Source organism: Panicum hallii, chromosome 3 (assembly GCF_002211085.1).
Source record: "Panicum hallii strain FIL2 chromosome 3, PHallii_v3.1, whole genome shotgun sequence".
NCBI classification, from domain to species: Eukaryota; Viridiplantae; Streptophyta; class Magnoliopsida; order Poales; family Poaceae; genus Panicum; species Panicum hallii.
In genome coordinates, this window is record NC_038044.1 from 12,000,132 (window position 1) to 12,023,972 (window position 23,841).

The 23,841-nt window shown below is 46.7% G+C and overlaps 4 protein-coding genes and 1 non-coding gene across 5 annotated transcripts; 1 reads left to right on the plus strand and 4 right to left on the minus strand.

Annotated features, from left to right (window-relative positions):
* Window positions 1–1,628: 1,628 nt before the first annotated feature.
* LOC112887424 (uncharacterized protein At1g76660) lies at window positions 1,629–4,998 on the minus strand. The gene is made up of 4 exons (XM_025953596.1): window positions 4,866–4,998; window positions 4,484–4,710; window positions 2,348–3,575; window positions 1,629–2,097 (listed from the first exon to the last, which is right to left on the minus strand). The coding sequence occupies exons 2-4, from the start codon at window positions 4,607–4,609 to the stop codon at window positions 1,871–1,873; spliced, it is 1,581 nt and encodes a 526-aa protein (XP_025809381.1). The 5' UTR covers window positions 4,610–4,710; window positions 4,866–4,998; the 3' UTR covers window positions 1,629–1,870.
* Window positions 4,999–7,511: 2,513 nt separating this feature from the next.
* LOC112884181 (photosystem I reaction center subunit VI, chloroplastic) lies at window positions 7,512–8,317 on the minus strand. The gene is made up of 2 exons (XM_025949538.1): window positions 7,997–8,317; window positions 7,512–7,886 (listed from the first exon to the last, which is right to left on the minus strand). The coding sequence occupies exons 1-2, from the start codon at window positions 8,255–8,257 to the stop codon at window positions 7,707–7,709; spliced, it is 441 nt and encodes a 146-aa protein (XP_025805323.1). The 5' UTR covers window positions 8,258–8,317; the 3' UTR covers window positions 7,512–7,706.
* Window positions 8,318–8,880: 563 nt separating this feature from the next.
* Window positions 8,881–17,980, plus strand: LOC112884180 (golgin candidate 5). Its single transcript, XM_025949537.1, has 19 exons — window positions 8,881–9,607; window positions 10,116–11,326; window positions 11,596–11,667; window positions 11,881–11,955; window positions 12,647–12,761; window positions 13,049–13,110; window positions 13,205–13,252; window positions 13,631–13,915; window positions 14,103–14,162; window positions 14,252–14,335; window positions 14,478–14,543; window positions 14,699–14,797; window positions 14,902–15,120; window positions 15,478–15,565; window positions 15,673–15,896; window positions 16,535–16,594; window positions 16,669–16,782; window positions 17,461–17,535; window positions 17,635–17,980. The coding sequence occupies exons 1-19, from the start codon at window positions 9,460–9,462 to the stop codon at window positions 17,659–17,661; spliced, it is 3,132 nt and encodes a 1,043-aa protein (XP_025805322.1). The 5' UTR covers window positions 8,881–9,459; the 3' UTR covers window positions 17,662–17,980.
* A 219-nt stretch (window positions 17,981–18,199) lies between these two features.
* On the minus strand, window positions 18,200–19,569 carry LOC112887606. The gene is made up of 2 exons (XM_025953832.1): window positions 19,182–19,569; window positions 18,200–18,831 (listed from the first exon to the last, which is right to left on the minus strand). Exons 1-2 carry the CDS (start codon window positions 19,319–19,321, stop codon window positions 18,291–18,293), a joined length of 681 nt encoding a protein of 226 aa, XP_025809617.1. The 5' UTR covers window positions 19,322–19,569; the 3' UTR covers window positions 18,200–18,290.
* A 3,771-nt stretch (window positions 19,570–23,340) lies between these two features.
* Window positions 23,341–23,422, minus strand: TRNAS-CGA. The gene has a single exon. It is a non-coding gene; the product is annotated as a tRNA-Ser (tRNA).
* Window positions 23,423–23,841: the final 419 nt, after the last annotated feature.

Sequence of the window (23,841 nt, forward strand, 5' to 3'; positions counted from 1 at the left end):
CGACTAAAGACGAAATTACCAAGCACAAACATGAAACATCTCATAGTTCATACTAGTCATCGCATCATCATCACCAAAACCAAGCACTTACTTTCTTATTCACTTACTTCTCATCTTCATTTCAACCTACGCTTAAGCTACCCTTGCTCAAAATGTTCTTCTTGAGCAGTTGAACAAAAAGTTGCATGGACGACCAATAGATTGAGCTTTCAGAGCTAAAAGATTTACCAGTGAATTAACTCTCTCTTTTTTTATGTCGTGACCTAAGAAATTATCTCCATTTTCAATCAAACAGGACACTCTTGAGGAAACATTTTTCAGATCATCCAGGCATCCAGATTATCTCCCACCTTGTTTTTCCTCGAGGGCTAGTAACTCCCCATATTTTTCTTCTATATAAAACGAAAAATACAGCCCCAACCTTTTCCAAACACCTCAGGAATCCTCCACTGAAGGTAATAACACCTGAGGTATTTTTGACAATTTGTATTTAGGACAGGCAGAAATACAGGCCACATACAGCGATAGAGACAGGATAAATCCAGGGAACGAGCAAAAACTGGACGCCACCCTAAAGAATTCTGAAGATAAACATTTTATATAACATAGGCATCTCGTATACGCTCGGGGAAGATGCTACTAGTGAACTTTCAGTCTTTCAGACTTCAAAATCCAAGTCATAAGATGACCGAAGGATATCTTCAGTACATATATCTTCTGGAACAATATCCTGCAGCTATCATTATATGTGATAAGTAACCACAAAGGCCACACAAGTATATGTGACATCAAGGCTGGGTTTCATGGTTACAATCCATGGACAGATAAACAAACATACATATACATACGCCAAATTCATAATTCCTATCTCCTATCACTTAAAGAATTCGAACATACATCTAATCTGGCGTTCCTTCTCATCTGAACTTGAAATGATCTGGTTTTCTATTGCAAGCATGAAGCCTCTGTCAACTGAGAGCATCTGTGTCATGGGTACTGTGTTTCGCAAAGAAAGAAAAAACGGCAGATTGTCTGATGTTCCTAGTTGGAACGGCAAACCCAGGGAGGTACGTCACGGCGTGAGGTGCCTTTGTTACGTCAGAGGAGCCTGGTCCGCCAAAGAGTTCTTCATGTAGCAGAACAAATAAATAATCAGCAACAAATGACAAAGAGCTTAAAATGCTCTTGACGTCGATCAGCTGTTGCTTTCCTTGTCTAAGATTCTAGACGTCAGACTGTGTTACACAAGTTGCTGTCTTGCTGACCAACTCTACCTGCAGAAGCAGAAACATACAAATGGGACCTAGCTCCAGGAAGGAAAGAGAGCAAAGACAAATCACCACGGAGACATCCAATTCGACTGGCAGAATGCAAACTATGGCCAAACCAAACTTCTCTCCCTTTCGAATGGGAACTAGGCAGGTTGCAAATGTTTTCAGCCCCAGAGTGACCACCCAGCGCAGCCACCTCATCGTCCCCAAATAAACATATGCACAGATATATCAACATCAGAAAGATGTCCGATCAAATCAGCAGTCTGCGAATTTCAAGCACAGGCACATCAGGATGAACAAAACAATCTTGCCAGAAACACAGCCCGCAACAGGACGATCAAAACACAGGCCCTGTAATGTGCCAACGCCCTTTCATTTCACTGCTCCTGCGGACGATTAGAGTGTCTACAAAGGAGGATCTTGGAGTTCAAACAGAGTACAGGCTCACCCACATATCCAGAGAACATTCTGGCAATATAATCCCCAGATACGACAAAAGGCTACTCTTCGCCTACAGATTACTTCTAACAACAGCTCACATTTGATGCACACTAGGCTACGCGAACTATTAAATTATCCTGCATACTAGTGATTTATTAGTGCAGTTGTCTTGCCAATGCACTGCGCCGTGATAAAACGCCATTGGCATCCCTCAAACTCCTTGCCCTTCTGTACTCAATTTCTGCATCTGAGCACGAATGGCCAGGAGGAGATTTCTTCCTTACTTCTATGGGTTTTAGCAATATTTCATCCGTTGCCTTTCTGAAAGGATGGCTATCTTTTGCAATGCCCTCGTCCTCGGACTGATGGCCACCTTTTGTTCCTGCAATGTGAGGATAGAAACATAATAAGCATTTGAGGAAATAGAAACACAACATTGGCAAGGGATTACAGATTTGTTCATATTAAAATCTGGGTGTAGCTGATAAAAGATGCAGAGTTCAGCTTATAGAAACTAGTGTTTCAACTTTCAAGCCATCAGATAATTATTTGGCATAGTAGCAAGAAAAATCTAAAGTTGATTCTGCTATGCCCAGATACAACTGAATGATTGAGACAAAAGGTAAGGATACCTTTGAATGCGTCCAAGTGCAGCACTTTATTTGGAGAATCAATGGAAAGCTGGTTTGTTGATTTCTTCGGACTTGTGCCATCTTTCACATAGACAAATGATTTATCCACCTTCTGAGCCCCATTAGGCAGATCATTAAATGCGCACATCTCAGTAGCAGGAGCAATGTTTCCGAATGGTGATATGCTGAATGACTCGTCAAGTGCATCTGGTATCTCCACATAAGACTGAGTTTGGACGATTTCATCCGCACTAAACCCAAACGAGGCTCTGTAAGCTTCGATTTCATCAGCATCTTGCTTCTCCCTGGAGACACTAACTCTCCCGCCGTTATGTGGAAATGTCTGCTGAGCCTGGTCCAGATAGAATTGAGCAGATGCTGCTGGCCGAAAGAAGTTGCTATCTAACATGTAATTTCTTGGGGTAGATGAATCCAGCCCAAAAATATTGGCTGGTGAGGTCCTGGCATATGGTGTGTCACAGGCAGATCTAGATGTCTTCCACTGTGCAGTGGCTTCTTGCTCAGGAATGGGTGAAGCCCTGAAATATGGTGTGTCGCAGGCTGACCTAGAGATCTTCCAATGGGCAGTCGGAACCTCTTGCTCAGGTATAGGTGAGGAGAGACCAGTCCTCGGAGTTGCTGAAGCAGGTGATATGAGGCTGCTACAAGGGCTTTCAGGGTAAAGCGGGTAAGATGCCTGGAGTCCTGAACCACCAGAATAGGTTGTTGATAAGAAAGGCATGTTATGCTCCTTGCTGGCAGTTTTGATGTCCATGGAAGAAGAAAGAAATCGAGCATATGGAACATCTGGAGACGAGGGAGTAGTTGCATGAGCTAGTTCAGGTGGTGGGGTCAGTGGTGCTGTGGATGGCTCAGTTGTGTAAGTTGATAAGACAGGTGGAGAGACAAGTTGAGGTTCATTAGCATATGGCCCAATAGCAAACATGTTAGATGTTGGACCACCAGGCGAGTTTGCAGATACTGAGAGAAAGCAATTTGGTGACTGAGCAGTCGAAGGAAGTGTGGAGTTTGAGAAGGATGCTGGTGATGATGGAGGAGCCAGAAGAGATAAATTCAGAGGCACATTTTGGTTCGAATTGGCACCAGATTGGACACCATTCCCACGAGCAGTTGATCCATTCCCATCAGAACCAGGAACTATTCTTTTCCCGCCCTTCTGCAATCCAAAACACGATAGGCCCGAAAAGCAGCCAGCCCATCTGCTCCGCTGTTAATAGAGAAGCACATATTAGTCCAACCACATAACATAGCTGTTTCTAGAAATAGAAACAAAATGTATGGCTAGTAGCTCAACAATGAAATTTCAAAGCATTAGTGACCTCTGCTCTTTACATACAAAAAGAACCATTTTAGCTACAATTAAAACACTGAGGTGGGCTGGGGGGTATTAAACCCCACTTGAATAAAAGTGAGAACCAGGGTTCCAAACCCAGTTCGCTAGCTCTTTCCCACAGAGACTAGCCAGCTGCACTAAGGCAGATTCTCTTTTAACTGTAATTATCGAAAAGGGAATTATATAACAATAAGGAAGCATAAAAGGCAGTGCTACAATAGAGCATAAGAAATGTTAGTCTTTCACAAAATTCTGAAGGTCTTCATGTGGAAAGAGATTTTATCCTACAACAGGATTATCTCACGTGTAAAAGCTATCTTGCTTCTGACTTCAACTGTAAACAATGTGTGTAACAGTGTAGGTAGCCAGGGTTCCTAAAATCAACAATTCTGTAGTACATAGATTCTCTGGGAATACTATTGCAAGAGCAAGACAGTATTCCGGGACTGAAGAAAAAAAGTAAAGTGCCGTATGCGTGCAATTCAACATCAGCAGCAAAAACAAAAGTACATTGAGCAAAATATTCAATAGAAGCAAGCAAGCATGTAGTACTGAAGCCTGATTATTGGTGCTAAAGATGCCCCACTTTCAAGCTCTAACCAACTGCTGGTCAGTACAATTCGTACTAAGTAGGCAAAGGCTGTGTCAATCTAGGTCGTCAAGGCCTACTAGAAATTCCAGTCCTCATCCACATATCTAAAGCATGCGAGGCAAAAGCTGCGGCTAAAGCACGAGCCCGATTTCATGCGCCCATGGAACAAGAAGTCGAGTGGTGTATGTACCCTGTCCTGCTGCAGTAGTTGGGAGTGGAATCTGGCGTCGGCCGAGCCTGCTGCCGTCGCGGCAGCACTGATGGCAGCGGCACCATTCGCCGCCCTGGTGCCACTGCTGCTCCCAACCGAAGACATATCTGACTGTACCCACCGTTGCTCAGGATCACATGCTCCTGAAAAGTATCGCGAGATTTCTCCGGATCCCACCTGAGTTCAGGAGCGGACCCAGTATAGGACTGTGTACACCGATAATTTTAGCGAAAAATCGAAGTTAGTAAGTAAAATGCATGGTCAGATCCGAATGCAAATAGCATACATTAGGGCTTTGGGTGCCCGATTTCGCACGGCAGGAAGGGAAGGGAAGGGAAGGGAAGGGAATGGGCGGGCGTACCTGTCGGATGCTCGTCGCCGGCGAACCTCTCGACGAAGAACTGGCCAAGGGCGGCGCCCCTCGCCCTGTCGTCGCCGCTAGGAAAAGAAGGCCGAGAGAGAGAGAGAGAGAGAGAGAGAGAGAGAGAGAGGGGAGGGGGGGGGGGGGGGGGGGGGGTGGGGGTGGGAAGGAGTGGAGAGGCGAAAGAGAGACGGAAAGTGAAACCCGTCCCCGCTGATGCAGTGATGCGGCGGCCACCGCGGCCCGTGTGTGCAGTAGTAGGCTAGCAAGGTGGTGAGTTTTCTTCAACTTGGGTTGAGCCAAAGGAGAACAGGTCGGCACATGACAGCCTGAGATTTTTTTCATCGGGTCATAGGCTCATAGCTGAATTCTAGATCACGGGAGCTAGTTTATATAAACTTCCTCGTATGCCTCCATTACAGGTGCGTAACAAAATAAGGTGTATAATACGTGTAATTGTATTAGCGAGTAAATTGTAATTTTTTATAGTTCTCAGTATACTGTATACATCTGTATCATTAAAAAAGCTCATATTAAAAGGATCAAGATGACTACTCTTAGAAATCTCGTAGCTAAATTCACCTATTCGCTAACTACAGAGTGTATCTAGATAACACATGAAGTTGTGCAATTTAGTTCCACCCCCCATACTAACATGTCAATTCTAAGAATATAAATTGCGTAAAGTAAAACAAGAATTAGAAGGTCAATTTTTTTGGAGGTATTAGAAATTTGACACTCTCCATCAGTCCTCGTTGGAGTACCCGCGCAAAAGGATCAAGTGCTCTCTAATATAAATCCGATCTCCATATTCCGAGTAAGTGGATTCAAAAAATATATAGCACAATCTTCATGGAGCTTCTACAAAACTTCTCATTGAAAGCTCCCTAGCGCTGTCTTCGCTCGACCAAACTCTAATGCGTGGATGATATTCACTTGTGCTACCGCGTGCACCATTGCAAACCAAGATTCACCTTCATGAAGGATTTTCTGCATTAGCTTCTAGATCTACTGTGCTTTTCATTGAAAATATTCTTCATTGCCACCACGAGGTAGATCCATCTCCTATTATTTACCGGGGCTAAAGTTTAGGTTACCAAGTGGTATTTTTAAGTTCAAAAGGTTTATTAATAGAATTGTTCGATAATGAGATTTACGTATCTATGTATGACAGGGGAACCTCAAGGACCGCAAGATGCATTGAATGGTCAAAAATGGAGAGAAGTGATGCAAGAGGAATATGACGCACTTCTGCATGGTTCCATGGGGGCGGAAATACACTCCTAGAACGTTAAGAGACATCATCACATGATGGTACAGAAGAGAGCTTAATGGTCCTGACACCAATCAACGAGGGGAACACACATGATGGAACGAGCAAATCATCGGACGAGGTAGGTCACACAGCATCAAGTGTGACAACCTCAGCACTCGTCATTGAATCAACGTATAAATCATGCGAAACAAGAGTGTACTAGCTCTTATCTGCTCAGCGTGGTCCTCACAACTGCTTTGCATAAAACTCTTCGTCTTTGTAGGTTTTTTTGTACGCTTTATTTGCTTTGCGCTATTATCTGTCTCTAGTAGCCACTAAAAGAAAAAAAAAACTATCTCGAGTAAAAGTGGCTACAAAAGCCCAGTAGAATCATTTTTTTTTGAAAAAGGCCCAGTAGAATCCTCCTTTTGCGTTGGACTCGGGCCCCCCTTGAAGGCCCTTGTGTGACGCCTGGGCTCTCTGATGATGACCAAGAAACTAGAACGCCCACGGCTCACGAGTCATGACAGCGCGCATGCAAAATCTTAAATCCGATCATACTCGATCGATGTCCATTGATTGAGTAAACATTGTTCTTGGAATCACGGGGATAGAATACAAAACTGCTGAGATTCCCATGCGCTTAATTAAAAGCAAATTGACCTCGGATTGGGCCTAAAATTAAAGCAAGTACTGACACGATCATCGATCGTCATCATCATCGTTCCCGTGCATGGAGCCAAAGGCACGTACGTTACGGAGTGGCGCGGTCAAAAAGGGCAGCGCGCGCCCTCGCCCTCTCCCTTCCTTTCGCGAGTGACGATGCCCGGGTGCCCTCCACGTGACAGCTTTTGGTAGCAGCTAGCTAGCGCCTCCTTTGGTTTCTTCCCGCACCCATCGATCGACAGTGACGCAGCACTCGTTCGTAGCTCCCACCACCAGGCCACCAGCAGCGCTGCAGCAGCGAGGATGGACGAAGACGAAGACCAAAGCAAGCTCTTGGGCGAACGGAACGCTCACGATTGTTTCGGTATTGTTCGGATGGCCACTGCACAGGTAACATCAGGGGAGAAATCGATCGATTGGGCATGCGTGTTCCAGCGAGAGAGGGAATTGAATTGAAAGGATCGATCGATCGAGACAAAGCAGCGCCGCCGCCGCCGGAGACTACTTCCGGCCGGGCTGGGGAATTCCAAGTGTCGCCGGATCGTCGCTCTAATGTAGTCGAGAACAAGTTTCCGATGACACGTTTGAGTTGCATCCATGCATGCGCGGCGGTGGAGGAACAGTACGTCCCACTATCTTCTCCGCGAGAAAAACGTACTCTGCCTCGCCAGTATTTGAATCGATCGAGCCGGCATCGAGCAGCTAGGCAGCGGCGTCCCAGAGCATGCAGGTAAGCACGCAACACACCGTTTAAATTGTATGCCAGAGTATAGATACAACAATATCAACATCGATAAACAGGCAGCCGCGATCGAATTTCAGCAGCACAACAGGCAGGGAGGATCATCCATGGCGACCGGAGCTAGCGGTACGAGCAAGCAGCTAGTGGACAGATGGAGAGGAGGCACAACTGACGGGCTTTAGATCTTGCCGCGCGGGCCCGGCTGCGGCGGCTGCTGCGGCCCCTTCTTGATCGGCAGCAGGTCCGGCGACGCCGACGCGCTGACGTAGGCCAGCAGCGAGCCGCCGCCCAGCAGCAGGAACTTGAGCAGCAGGCCCCTCTTGGTGAACGGCCCCGCGAACGTCTCGAAGAACTTGCTCTGCAAACGACGCGCGCGCGCGGAAGTTACAACAAATTAATAAAGCTTGTGTAAGAGCAAGCAGACTGCGGGGGATTGATCGATGCGGTTGCGTAGCGTCGAGTTGGCACCTGGAGCGGGTTGTAGGGCGAGGGCGCGTCGGAGCCGTAGAGGTCCCACTGCCCGGTGGTGTTGCCGATGTCGTCGAGGTCGAAGTAGACGCTCTTGTCGCCGTACTTGGCCACCACGGCGGCGCCGCGGGGCCTGCGGGCGGAGCGGCAGGCGGCGCGGGGCGACGGCCTGACGACCGCGAGCCTCCGGCCGGAGATGGAGCTGCCGGCGAGGCCCTTCACGGCGACCGGCTGCACGGAAACAGCGGCGAGGGAGGCCATGGCGGTTGGTGCTGTGTATGACCGGTAGCTGTGTTCCGGTGCGTGTACGTGCACAAACTTAATCCGGCGGATCGTGCTAAGGACCCGAGGCGTGTGTGGGAGGGAGGCAGCTTCGCGTGGCTCGGGGATGGCCGAGGCCCATAGGGAGGGTGCCATGTGGCGTGCTGCGGATAGGCTTATCCTCATCTCCTGATTCTGCTGCGAGCTGACTTGGCATGCCAGCAGCAGCATGGAGCCCGTCTCGCTGCTGCACCGTACTAGTACTAGTTTTGTTAGCTTCTGATGATGTCCTTGTCCAAGCCGCAACCCTCGAAATCTATGAGGAAATCACACTCGAAATTTTTAAAAAATCTTGTGAGGATGCTCAATGCTGACAAGTGATCACTAGTCAATGTACCATGTCGTCAGTCGTCTGCGTGACTGTCGAATGGAGCAGTCAAATGGCTCAAGTAGCTAGGATCTGTACTTTAGGCCCAACATAGATTATTGGGCTGAGCCTGGTCGAACCGACTTGCAGGCCTAACGGGCCCGAAACAGCCCACACGAGCCCTCCACAGTCCACACGACCATGCCCGTACGGCGCCCAGGTTGGTTTGGTTGGCCATGCCCACGGTAGGCAGCGTGTACTGCACCTTGCCCGACGCCGCACCCGCAACCCGCAGCAGATAGAAGAAGACCGGCTCAGCTCCGGCCGGTCGAGATCCACCGATCCACTCACCTTACTGCGCCGAGCCGAGCGGGGCGCGCGGGCGGCTCAGATCACACCGCACCGGCGGGCGATCACCGACGCCGACGCGGCGCCCCCACGCCAACGGCCGAACGCACTATACGAGCTCTCTCCCCCCTCGCCGTCGTGCTCCCCGACCCGACCCAACCCCACCCACTCCTCCCTCCCGCAGCTACATCTCCCGCCTCGCCGCCGCGCGGCTGGAGCTCGCCAAAGAGCTTCCTCCGCTACTCGCCCCAGCTCCCCGGCGACGTCGGCCCGGCTCCCGCGCGTTCATCCTCCCGCTCTCGCGCGGTCTGCGGGCTCGATCGATTTGATTGGCGGGGCCGAGGTCGCCGGTCCAGATCCCCGCTCCCGCGCGCTTGGGCGTGGGAGGTGGATCAGCGGCGCGGATCAGATCTATGCCTGAGATCTAGGGGTGCAGGTACGTAGCTGGAGGTGGTGAGCTGGTGGCGATCGGAGTCCGGCAGCAGGGATGGCGTGGTGGTCCGGGAAGGTGTCGCTGGGCGGGCTGCAGGACATCGCCGGAGCAGTCAACAAGATCAGCGAGAGTGTGAAGAACATCGAGAAGAACTTCGACAGCGCGCTCGGCTTAGAGGAGAAGCGCGGCGACGATGAAGAAGGTACGAAACGGAGTCGCTAATGCTGCGACTCTAGGTCCTGCCATTCGCCTATGCAGTGTAATCAGGGTACATGCTTGGCTGTGCATTAACATTATGGCTATTGAAACGACACTGATGGATCAACTGTTTCAATTTATTTTTGATGGTCCGGGTTTGTAGAGAACTTGGTTTTGACAAAAAAAATGCTTATCTTTGGTTCCATTTCCACGTTTAGTCCAAGTTCACTCTGTTACTTTGTTGAATTGTGTGTCATTTGATTGATTTAGACATATTTTCAAATTTCAAACTTATGTGCACCTCGTATCAGTTTGAAAGTGTGAAAAGTTTGCCATTCTGTCTGATTTGCTGAAATTTTTAGGATTGATTGGTTTAGCCAGTCTAAGCATTGACTTTGTCAATACCTGTTTTACACAGTTTCGTATGAGTGGTTAGAACTTTCCAAGGGAAACATTTGTTTACATGGACCATGGTTATCTATGTCAAATAAAATGTTTATTTGGTAATGCAGCATCAGGATCACGGACATCCAACTCTGATGGGATAGGATTCTTCAATCCTGTCATGGCTTTCATGGGACACAATGGTGAGGAGGATATCACCGAAGTATCAAAAAAGCCACAATCTCCAAAGAATCAGCCAGCAGAGGAAGAAAACCATAGCACCCCTACTAAGCAGCAGACATCTAAGGTAGATGCTTCTGAAGTATCAGGAACAACCAAATCTCCAAAGCAGCCTTCAAAAGCGGAAGAAGGTCATAACATGTCCACTGAGTCACCTGTTTCTAAGGCAGATGTTTCTGAGCAATCCATGACATCACAAACTCTAACACATCCTTCAGCAGTAGAAGAAAATTTTGATGGCTCCATTAAGTCACCAGTGTCTAAGGGGGATGATTCTGAAGCATCAGAAACATCACAATCTCCGACACATTCTTCAACAGCGGAAGAAACTCATAGTAGTTCCATTGAGAATATTAGTTCAGTTATGAATGAAAGCCAGGACCATCAAGATAGCAAACATTCTGGTCCTAGTGATGAAGCACAGCCTAATCAGCTTGGAGAGTCTGTGGGTGACATACCTGATGGTGGAGCATCTTCTTCGCCAACCAAAATAGATCAATTAGGTGACACCAAAACAAGGGAATCTATTCATATTGGAAAGGAAGAGACATCTGATGGGAACGCCTTGCAGTCACAACCAGCTGAGTCCGTTCTAGCTAGCTCAGATGGTATAGTTGAAGCTGAGGACAAAATTGATCAACAATCTGATGCTCCCAAAGAAATAAGTAGCCCACAGGATAGCACTGATACAGTAGACAAAGCTACTCATGTCGAAGTCAAAGTACATGATGAAAATACTAATACTGAAAAAAATGAGGAAGAAAGCAATAAGACAGAGGCAGGGGCAGCATCTGTCAATGAACAGGAGGATATTGTGCCGGAGCATCCTGAAGAATTTAGATCAAAGTCCATAATTCAAGAGCATGATTCGCATTTGCAGAATGAATCTCTGGTGAATTCGACAGATGTACCTGCTGAACCAGTGGAAGTAAGTTCTCCTGCAAATGATTTTAGAAAAGAAGAAAAGGCTCAGCAATCTGTTAGAAGCACAAATTCTTCGACTCTGGAATCTGCTGGTTCTGTCGTTGAGCTAGAGAAATTAAGACGTGAAATGAAAATGATGGATGCTGCATTGCAAGGTGCTGCAAGGCAATCTCAGGTATCATTTCCACATGCCCTAATCTCTGCTCTAGCAATTCAGTAAAAGCATGTAGAATTGTATGCTAAGAAAGTTACTCGCAAATGATTTCTCACATGGAAGTGAACATTTTTAATTTATGACTTCATACTTTTTGTGGAGCAGAAGGGAAGCATCTTAGTACATTTGAAAACATTTTGTTTCTGGTCCCATCTTCTGTCATCTAGTTGCAACACACCTGGCTGTTTATTATTCATTTTATGTCTAACAAGCCTTAATTCTTTCCACAGTCCAAAGCTGATGAAATTGCAAGATTGATGAATGAGAATGAGCAACTCAAATCAACAATTGATGATCTCAAGGTATGTTTGTGAGCATATTTTCCATCGTTTTCCTTCCAGAAACAGTTTTTTTATAAGGTCATGAATTTTTGAAGTCACCGCTGTTTTTGATGAAACTCTGGGAACTGAATGCAATGGATGCTATAAAACTACACTCTGAATTAATCATTAGTGCTGCAGTGCACTTAAACATTTTTTTTAATTTCTGACTTAACGATTTTTTATATGATACAGAGTAAATCATCTGAAGCAGAATTGGATGCGCTTAAGGATGAATACCACCAGAGAGTAGCAACTCTTGAAAGGAAGGTGAGGCACAATGCCACTTTCTTGCTGCTTGATGCTTTGATAGTTGATTGTGGCTTCCAGATTTAGGAGTAATGACAGTTGGGCAAAGGATACACAATGCTACAATTTTACCTGTTAGTTCTTGAGTGGTCATGTTACACCTGCATGCATTGTTGCAACTGTATCACCTGCTTTTTGGTGTGATTGTCTTGTATTTATTGCTCTTTGTACTAGTGGTGGGAATAGCATAGTTTTCTTCTATGCTTTAACAACCAACCCTTTAGGTACACTGCTTGGATAGATTGGTGATATGTGATGAATGAGTTGACCAACAGGCTTCATTTTCTGTTTTCTATTGTTCTAGAAAATCAGGAGTTAAAAAACAATCTTTATTCTTGAGATATTATTTTCTGGCTGTTATAGGTGAAGACTTTTGCTGTTCATGCATTTATTCCAATTTGATTTGGTTGAGACAATGTTTAATGATAAAAAGGAGAAACAAAAGTAAGTTGCATTATTGAGATCATTGAAATGCCACCGCCAGGACGCCATAAGTTACTAGAATGCCTTTTCTCTCTGTCCTTATCTTTCCTTTTTCTGTTTTCTGGTTCAACCTGTACAATTTTTTTTACCTTTTTGCTATGGTTCATCTATACATCATCTTATGCTTATGGAAAAATCTTTTGTAATTTGCGTACCTTGATATATGTAGGTGTACGCACTAACCAAAGAACGGGATACTCTAAGGAGAGAACAGAATAAAAAAAGTGATGCAGCTGCCCTTTTGAAAGAAAAGGATGAGATTATCAATCAGGTCATGGCTGAAGGTATACAGAACCTATGTATTATGCCGGTTTTACTATGTTCATGGTGAATCAATGTTTAAAGGCCTCTCCTAGTGTAATGTTGTGAACACGCAAATCATTGTTTCTCTTTGTTAAATCTAATAACCATTTCAAGCATTGGTACCATCATACAATACATTATATTGTGCTGATGCTACTTATGTTGCTTTAGTCCAGATGGACAATTAGATCCCCATTAATTATTTCCCCTTTTTTGAATTGGTTTTGAGCCATCAATTGACGTCATCTTGTTTTTACCAATGAAAAAGGTGAGGAGTTATCCAAAAAGCAAGCTGCTCAAGAAGCTACAATTCGAAAACTGAGGGCACAGGCATGGAATAAAACTCTACGCCATGTTCAAACAATAAAATGCTTTCCTCAGTATGACCAATTTTGCTACTTTTTTGTTCTTCTGTTGAAGCTAGATTCGTGAGCTTGAAGAAGAAAAACAACGTCTGAACTCAAAGATCCAGGTAAAAAGAATATGCACCTTGTATATATCTAATATAATCCAATCTGAGTTCTTATCGACTTTTGTGATGCAAAGTAATTAAATTCTGCTTACCCTCTTGAACATCATGAAGAATACATGTCTTTGCTGGATTTCATATTATGAAGTCAGACAAAGTCCCTTTTTGTTGCTTCTGTTACGAACTGATGCTGTATTCTGTTTAAACTGTGGTTTATAACTTCACATTACCTGTATTTCATGATGTGGTTACAAACTTACAATCAAATCTTACCTGTGTAGCTGTTTACATTTTTATGATTTAGTTGCAATTATACAAGTTTTTCTCTCGTTATTATGTTTGTCTCAGTCGGCATGCACTTAGCAATTTATGACTAAACAGGTCGAGGAGACTAAGGTTGAGAGCATTAAGAGAGACAAGGCAGCAACTGAGAAGTTGCTTCAAGAAACGATAGAAAGAAATCAGACTGAACTTGCAGCTCAGAAGGAGTTTTACACCAATGCTCTTAATGCAGCTAAAGAGGCTGAGGCATTGGCTGAAGCAAGAGTCAACAGCGAAGCCAAAGTTGAACTGGAGAGCCTTTTAAGAGAAGCTGGTGAAAAAGAAAATATGTTGATTAAGACGATCGAGGAGTTGAGGCATTCTCTTACGAGGCAAGAACAGGAGGTAAATGCTTAACATTTGTATCCACACCTATTACCAAACTGCCCTTAGGTAACTACTTTATTTGCTGACCTAACTAATCGATGCCATCTAGCTGTGTGCTTGAAGAGTAATGACCTATTTGACCATCTACTTTGTAGCTGCTCAATGTCAGTTCCATTGACTAACTGTTTCTTTGGGTCCGTTTCAGGCTGCTTTCAGGGAAGAAAGGATAAAAAGGGACTACGATGATCTTCAAAAGCGGTATCAAGTAAGCAAGGCTCTTCTTCGTTAGCTGGTACCGGGCTGTAAAATAATCAAGGACCAATTCCCAATTTCTTTCATTGTCTAATACTTCAGGCCAGTGAACTTCGTTATAATGAACTGGTCACACAAGTTCCTGAGTCTACCAGACCACTCCTAAGGCAAATTGAAGCCATGCAGGTATTGGTCTTTAATATTTGGTTTTTTTTGGTTATTTATTCTTGGTGTACGTGTCACACTTCTGTCCTTTTTTTCTTTTTAACATATTGAGCTCCTTCTGCTTTTGTCAGTCACTGAATCAATTGTGTGCTAATGTTAACAGGAGACAGCAGCTCGTAGGGAAGAAGCTTGGGCTGGTGTTGAGAGAACATTGAACTCTCGCCTTCAGGTTTGTTCAAAAAAAAATTGTTTAACTGTAGCTGCACAAAAGCAATGAAGAAAACCTGAAGTAAAGGGTTCTGTCGACGTAATGCATCAGGCAGAAATATAGGAAGATATATGTGAAGAACTTGGTATAATCTGTTGTTTTGCTTGAATATGCAGGAAGCAGAAGCTAAAGCTGCTGCTGCAGAAGAAAAAGAGCGGTCTGTAAGTGAGCGATTGTCACAATGTTTATCCCGGATAACTGTTCTTGAGACCCAGGTTTGTGTGCTAATTTCTGGCGATACAAAAATTATGCTAGTATTAGGGTTTTCAGATCTCAATTTCAGATTTACGATCAAGTAATTTTGGATGACTATATGCAGATTACAATTCTTAGAACAGAGCAGACACAGCTGAGCCGATCTCTTGAAAAGGAGAGGCAGAGAGCTTCTGAAAGTAGACAGGAGTACCTAGCAATTAAAGAGGAGGCTGCAATACAAGAAGGGCGAGCCAAACAACTCGAAGAAGAACTAAAGGAGCTTAGGGCTAGGCACAAGAAGGAGCTGCAAGAAGCAGCAGAACACAGGGAACTGCTTGAGAAGGTAGTTAACTGCAATAATTTCAGAAAAAAAATTCATTGTACCAGATGTGTTTGAATGGTTTGAGAACTGGGTATGAAGATGATGTTTTCCTGCCAATTTCGTCAATATGCCTTATTTTTAACTGAGTAAATTGATCAATCAGTCATCATATTACACAAACATTGAACTTTTTGGCTTTGGAGGCTCTAATATAGCATTTTTTTTCTTATACTTGGACAATTTTGTCATGTCACTGATCATATTATTGCAACAGAAAAATGATAATAAATGATCAGATCAGTTTAGCTCGCTTCTTGATACATGACCCAACTTAACTAGAATGCCTGTAATAATTTCTTTTGTGAATTGCATTTTCAGGACCTTGAAAGGGAAAAGGCTGCCAGGGCAGAGATTGAGAAAACATCTTCCCGTGAAGCACCTAAGGTTCCACTTCCTGATCAAACAAGTATGCATTTGATTTTGTTCCAGTTAATTTAAGCGAGTGAGACCCAATTTCTTGGCCTCTCTTTGGTGCCTTACCATCCTCACTATTTCCTATTTTGCTCATCGAAGGAAATTCCCCTCTAAGAAAGCTCTCTAGTTCTGGGAGTATAAATAGTCTGGAAGAAAGCCATTTCCTTCAAGCATCATTGGATTTATCAGACAATGCTTCATTAGAAAGAAGAATGTCTTCAGAAAGTAATATGTCATATTATCTGAGGACCATGACTCCAAGTGCTTTTGAATCAGCACTGCGTCAAAAGGATGGAGAGCTTGCTTCCTACATGTCACGCTTGGTATGAATATGCGTCCTTCTGTTATTTTTCCTCAAAACTGTTCAGATTTCAGTTTGTACCCCATTAAGATTTGTCACCTTTCTCCTACTGCTAAAAAAAACATAGTAAACTTTTGAAACTTGCAGTAGTTGATTATTAGAGCTGGGGCTGCAGTAAGTATACAAGTTCGAAAAGCTATGAGTCTTTTTCCACTGTATAACAGAGTTTATTCTTCTCCAAAGTGTATCTTTCACGCTGCTCTTTTAAAAAATGATGCAATTTTCAAATTGCTTCCCAAAATGTGCCAACCATATTTTTTTTACAAAAAACTGGTTGCTGTGTCCCATCCTGCACTGGTTCGAAACCCTTAGTACCTTCAGATCTATGCATTATACACTCTTGGCTTCCATATTTAGAAGTAGAAGTTGCTGCTTTGGGTGGTTCTGGAATCATATTCTGAAAGAAATGCTCCTATAATATATGAAGTCATATGTGCTAGGCTGCTGGCAACCATTCTAGTTTGATTGTTTCTTTCATATTGTTTGTTCTATTATTGATTAAGACAGAAGTCACTCAAAGAAATCATGTTTTTTTCCATTTGTTATTCTGATCTGATCTGGGCCTTTTTCTTTGAAAATAATGTTGATGGTGTGTTTCAGGCCTCATTGGAATCTATTCGGAATTCACTGGCGGAGGAGTTGGTGAAAATGACAGAACAAGTAAATCTGACAGTGCAATCGCAGTTTTACTTGCTTATCCGTATGTGTGCAAGCTGAACTGAAATTTTATGCAGTGTGAAAAGTTACGGACTGAAGCTGCTGCTCTGCCTGGCTTAAGGGCCGAATTGGAGGCTCTGAAACAAAGGCACTTTCAAGCTCTAGAACTTATGGGGGAACGTGATGAAGAGGTATCACTCCCGTGCAACAAATTATAAGCTACTTGATTGGCTGGATTTCTGTTTACATTTTTTGGGGTACATTCTGCCTAGGTAACCTCAGCCAACAAGCATAGGCTTATAAATGTTGTATGCACCTAGTTATCAGTCTCGACAGAAACTAGTTTGTTTTTTCGAGGGCAGAGGCTGGGGTACCCTCCCGCTTCATCGCCGCTTCGCCGCTTCATCGAAGCGTATTGTGGGGGATCAGGTTCTCTCACCGATATGCCTGACCGGTAACGCCCTCACTCCCAGCGAGGTGCGTTACCCAGGATTCGAGCACCGGCCCTCCTTTTTGGGAGGTTGGCATCTAAGCCAGCCGGGCTACCCTCCCTCCCAAAAAAACTAGTTTGTTTTATAAGCTGGGGAACTTTCTTTCTTTCTTCCTTCCTTTTTTTCTTTTTTTTGAAAACGGAAACAGGACCTTTTCAGTGTCATAAGGGGTATGAATTCAAGCAAGAGTTAGCGTCATCAAAGCATTTTTTTTACATGTTTGTATTATGCAGTAGTGAAGGACTGGTTAGTATTTATTTGTAACCTAGAGTCATGAACAAAAGTAGTAAAAGCATGAAGTTTGCAAAATAACAACTGAAACTATGTAAAAATAACTTCTATTCTGAAATTTACTTTAATTTTGATTCTGTTTTGCAGCTGGAAGAGCTACGAAATGATATCGTTGACTTAAAAGAGATGTACAGAGAGCAAGTGGATCTTCTCGTTAGCCAGGTTTGAATCTTGCTTATCTGTTGAAACTAACCTTTCACTACAAAGGCCTATATGCTGCTGTTGCCCTAAGCCCCTAACCTATGTTTCTCCCTTTACCAGCTCCAGGCATTGGGTGCCCGTGTATAGTGGCTGTACGGCTTTGTCATGCCATCAAATTCTTTTTCTGTGCATCGACCAAATCCAAGATAACAGGTCTTGAGCATGTTTCTTCGAAATTTTGTAACCATACAGCGACACTGAAAATATTCGTTTGTATACATCTGAAGCACCTCGGTGTTGGGTTTAGGAGGATACGTTGTTGTATACTAGATTTAATAGTTTCACAGTTTTACGTGTATTCTTTGTAATTTGTTTTCATCAAAGTGTATCAAATTTGAGAATCCATTTGCCTGTGTACCTCAGAGGAATGCAATCAATCAATAATATCGAGAGCCCGTTTTGTCCCTTTTTGTATATTAATAAGTTTTATTCTTCCGATTGGACATGGAAACCATGTCGAAGGCAATACAGTAATGAGTTTACGTTCAAACCTTTAGTAGTACAAAGAGGGTAAGGAATCATGTCCACATGTGCATCATCAAGTCAAAAATCGCCCCTATAACTACGAAGATGATTTTGTTTTTAATTCTAGGACAGAGAGACGATACAAAATGCTCATCTCCACACCAGCAAGATATTTATTTAGATTTCTATTATATTTTGAATCGTAGCAACTGGAATTTGTCATGCTACTACACAGCAGTGAAACACCCTCCTCAGAGAACAAAGCCGAAGCGACGCCGTAGTGCAGGCCGGACGCCCGGTTCATCCACCCCGAGCCTCCTGACGCGCGACGCGAGCCTGGCAACCTTGGGCCGGACCACTAGCACAACGCGCACCGCGGCCTTGACCACGGCGTACGCGGCGACCGCGCGCGCCAGCCTCAGGTCGGCCGCGGCCGCGCCTGCCACGCGCGCGGCCGGCCCCGCGAGCCTGCGCGCGTCGGAGGCCGCGAGCGCGAGCGCCGCGAGCAGCGCGCCCGCGAGGAAGGCCAGCAGCGCCAGAGAGGCGGCGGCGAGGAGCGCGCCCGTGAAGGCGCAGCCGTAGAGGAGCGCGACGAGGAGGAGGTCCAGGTGACGCGTCGTCGTCATCTTAGTCTGACTCGGTCGCGTGCACGCCGCTGCGCCTGCGGACCAGCTGAGGAGGAAGCGACGCGCGCGGAGGAGGCCGCGAGGTAAAAGACAGGAATCGTGAGCGGCATTCGGACGGTGGTGGTGGTAGTGATACCTTCTGGTTCTTCGGGGGTTTCGTTGTTGCCTGCAGAGCGCGTTTGGTATGCTTCAGCCGCCGGCAACAGATAAAACAGGAGAAGCTTTCTCTATATTCTCTTCCTCCTTGTCCATTAGCTCAGTTCCTTTCTAATCCTTACTGAAATCCGCACGGTAAGCTACTGCGACGCTGCTACATCTATGATCTATCCGGGCATCCGGATCGACATGGAGTCACAGCGAAGAGATCACCAGCGGACGCCCGCCAGAAAACTAGAAACAATTTATAAAACCTGCAGCGCAGCAGCCACGGCCCACTGGGGAGGAGAGGAAGAGGCAAGCAGAGAGAGGGAGGGAGGGTTGGGAACTGGGGACTCGGCTCGCGGCCTCGCGCTTTACCTCGCTCGGCAGGAGGGGGAGTGGCGGATGAACAGGAGTGGAGGCGCACGCCGTCGGCGGCGCGGAGCCATACGTCCTCGTAGGAGAGGCGGAGGCAGCCTCCGAGCGCCTGGATGGTGGAGGGCGAGCGCTGGACGCATGGAGGCAGCGGTGGCGGGCGGAGCAGTAGCACCTGACCAACGCCGGCAGCCATGTCGCCGGCCCTTAAAATTTGCAGAAACCCCCCAGCTGCAATCCGAATCAGGGGGTGTATTTGATAATCACGATCCGGATATTTGCAAATACACCCCTAAATCGGATCGCGATTACTAATCTCGATCCGAATCAGGGGTGTATTTGAAAATACCGATCCATATATTTGCAAATAAACCCCTAAACCGGATCGCGATTACGGATATTTTCATATACACCCCTATAAAGTTACATAAAGGCCCCTTTTAGGGATTTGGGCCATGATTGTTACCTGCGGCCCCTCGTTCGGCTGCTCCTCCGGCGCGTCCGCCGCCGATGTCCTCCTCACCTTCCGTACCCGTCGAATCGTGAGATCCATCCCCACTAGATCTATCAAAGCTCTCTACTCCGCTCCTCGTTGCAGCAAGGAACGGAGGCGCACGATTCGATGCCAATCCAAGCCCCAGCCGCGAGCTTGAGCTCACGCTGCCGGCAATGGCGATTCCCGGGTGTTGTAAGGACTCCGTAGCGTGGTAGCGCCGCGCGCGAGAGGAAGCCCGTTCCCTCGCGGCAACTCGGCGCGCCAGGCCTCTCCTTCGCCGCTGGCCTCGTGTGGCCCGGCACCCGGCGGTCACGGGCAGGAATTAGACTATTGATCAGTGATCACTAGCTTAGCTAGTTGTTCCAACGAGCAGAACACAACAAACTTGTCACCTCGCCAGTCGCCACCGTGAGCTTCCTTGGCCGCAGCAGATGGCGGCAGCCGAGGCATTCTCGCGTAGGAGTATTTTGCAGCACAGGTAGTCAAGTAGCGCCCATCAGCTGCAGCGGATACTTAGCAGAGCAATAGCTCTCGATTTCACAATACACATTCATTCACACTCAGACCATTCAAGTTCATCAGCTGGGTGCAGCCTTTTTTTCCCTCTTTCTGAAGCCGTGAACTGTCTTTTAGTTTTTGGCGTTCTTGTTTCTGTAAGCAGCGCTCGGTTATGATTTTCCGGTGAGGGAAGTGATTTAGTTGTTCAGGTGGTGTAAAATGTAAATACCAATCTGCTGAACTCTATAACGTTTTATCCAGTCTTTTGCCGTGCTTGGGGTGAACAGCCCTTTAACTCAAAGAAATTCATTCACACTCGATAAAGATCGTATGTATCGGGCATAGATCCACTGGACCGAAAAAACCGGGGAACATCTAGGTAAAAGCTAGTTAAAATTCGTCGCAAGTTTCTGACAGATGTTTTTCTAGTGCAAAGCCAACAGCGAACAGGACAGTATGATGTGTCCAAGTAAGAGCAATCAACGGGCGTTCCTGTACGTCGCTGATGTCGATCTGTTCATTCCAACTGTTTGGTCAGGTGTGTGACCTGTCCATTCGCATTGTTTGTTCAGGTGAACGACTTGAGCTTGTTTTGTCAGGTCAGGTACATGACTTGAGCACAGGCCAAACCCAACCCAAATGTTGCCAAAAGAAAGCCGTTCAGGTAGCAGGTCCAAGAAGCGTCTTGCAGTAGCTGGTCGTCAGAACATGGACACATTCAGAAATGCTTGAGGAACTGACTGCCTAATGCTTAGTTCTCGGACAAGTTTAGGATTAATGGCTCTGTTTCTATGAAGATGCCGAAGGGCATGATTCAGAAGCTGAACTCATCGTTACAAAATGCTCATCTCCACACTTGCAAGATATTCATTCAGATTTCTATTATATTTTGAATTGTAGCATGGGGAATTTGTCATGCTACACAGCAGTAGAACGCTCAGCTCCGCAGAGAACAAAGCCGAAGCCACGCCGTAGTGCAGCCCGGTCGTCCACCCGACTCCCCGAGCCTCTGCTAACGAGGGACGCGAGCGCGTTGGGTCGGGCCACGAGCACCAAGCGCACCGTGGCCTTGACCACAGCGTTCGCGGCGACAGCGCGCGCCAGACTCAGGTCGGCCGCGGCCGCGCCGGCGACGTGCACGGCCGGCAGCGCCAGCGAGGCGGCGGCGAGGAGCTCGCCCGTGAAGGCGCAGCCGTAGAGGAGCGCGTCGAGGAGGAGGTCCAGGTGATGCGTCGTCATCTCGCGCCCGCGGGCTCGCTGCTGCGCACGGCGGGGGTAGCTCGCGAGCCGGCGAAGGTGCCGGCGGACCAGCTGAGAAGGAAGCGACGCGGAGGGGGCGCGAGATAAAGAGAGGAATCGTGAGTGGTATTCGGTGGTGGTGGTAGTGATACCTTCTGATTCTTTGGGGGTTTCGTTGTTGCCTGCAGAGCGCGCTTGGTATGCTTCTGCCGCCGGCAACCGGGTGATGGAAGCTCGACCATGGCGGCGGCCCATGGCCCCGTGCTGAAACGGAACAGCCGATACACGCGCCGTTCTCGGCCCCGTTCCTCCCATTGCAGAGCCGGAGAGTGAGGCCTCTCCGTCGCAGGGCGCGTGTGCTCCTGCCCCGAGGAGGACTCCAGCCTCGCGGCGCCGCCACCGCGTTCACGACGGCATGGTCCCCTCAGACCCTCGCGGCCTCACCGTCTCGGGCCACAGCGCTCCTCCTCGCGCCGCCACCGCCGCTGCGGAAGCAATCCTGGAAGCCTCCTCCGAGGGCCATGAGCGCGGAGGACGAGCGCTGGACGCTTGGAGGCAGGGGTGGCGGGCGGGGCCGTAGCAGCGGACCATCGCCGGCCGCCATGTCGCCGCCCCTTGGAATTTGCAGAAGCCCCCTTACCGCGATCCAAATATTTTCAAATGGACCCCTAATTTGGATCGCAATTAGTAATCGCGATCCGTTTATTTTCATATACATCCCTGATTCGGATCGCGATCTATAATCGCGATCCAATTACTTACATATATACCCCTATTTTGGGTCCGGACATTTTCAAATAAGACCCTGGGTTAGAGATTTGGGTCATTGATTTGTTACCTGCGGCCCCTCGTTCGGCGGCTCCTCCGGCCCGTCCGCCGGCGGCCGCCATCAATGTCCTCCTCGCCTCCCGTACCCGTCGAATCGCGAACTCCATCCCCAATCGATCGATCGATCAAAGTTCTCCGCTCCGCTCCTCAGTACAGCATGGAACGGAGGCGCGCCATTCGTGGGAATCCAAGCCGAGGAAGCACCAGCCGCTCTCGAGCTCACGCTGCCGGCAATGGCGATTCCTGGCGGTCGGAAGGACTCCGCAACGTGGTAACATCACGCGTGAGAGGAAACCTGCTCCCCTCGCGAAAAACTCGCCGCGCAACTCCTCTCTTTCACCGGCTCGCCGCTGGTCTCGTGTGGCCTGGCCCCCGGCACCGGCAGGAATTGGGATCACTAGCTAGCTGCTCCCCTATGATTCCCTCCGCAATACGCAGAACTCAACTAACTTGTGACCTTGCCAATCGCCACGGTGAGCTTCCTTGGCCGCAGGAGATGACGACAGCCTAGGCATTCTCGAGCTTTTCTAGTTAGTTGTCGGGCACAGGAAGTCAGGTATCCATCAGCTGGAGAGGATACTTACCAGAGTAATAACTCTCAATTTCACGATATACAAATTCATTTCAGAAATGCTTGCAGAAAGCCATTCAGGTAGCAGGTCGAAGAAGCGTCTTGCAGTAGCTGGTCGTCAGAACTCAGAAATGCTTGCAGAAAGCCATTCAGAACGAAGTAGCTGGACGCACACCCAGAAATGCTTGATGAACTGACTGCCTAATGTTTAGTTGTAGCACAAACATAGGACTAACGGGTGTATTTTTGTGAAGATGTCGGAGGGAAGCTGAACTCATCGTTGCAAATTTAAGTGGATTTTCCCAGAGAGCTTGCCCACGACGCCTCCAGTAGCGCGCCAGCCTAGAGACGAAAACAAGATATATGTTTGCTGCTAAATAAATTAAAAACAAAATTTAGCACGAAATGCATTGATAAAAAAATGAAAATAAAAAATGACCAATACAATGAAATTAATATTTAAAAAGCGTTGAGAAAAAAATAAGCCAGGGAAAAAATACAAGGAGAACTGGTGAGGAAAAAAGATAAAACGTCGACAGCAGGATTCGAACCTGCGCAGGCAAAGCCCAACAGATTTCGAGTCTGTCTCCTTAACCACTCGGACATATCGACGCTTGAGACCTGTGAGGTCTTATTTATCTGGTAATCTATAGAGTATACCAGCGGCATCCCTGAACTAGTGTGGACCCATCTACGTTCTCGTGAAAGATTATCGTATGAACGTGCAGAGTCCTTATATCTAGTTTATTACCCTATTCTTGAAACTCCGGTGTAATTTCGGTTTGTTAGACGCTCATGCTTATAAAAGTAATACAAGCTTGCACTATAAAATAAAGAAGTCAGAACAGCTCTGATGAGAAGAGCCCAAGATACGCCCCTATCATTCATACCACCGTTCAGTACGCCCGACCTGTGTGGCCATGTGGTTTATCAAACGTCCGAGAATTCAGACCTCAATCAGGCCAACCTCATTGTTACATATCACAGGCATTGTGTTGCAATGCCATTGCCTCGTGGGAAAGCAACCCGTG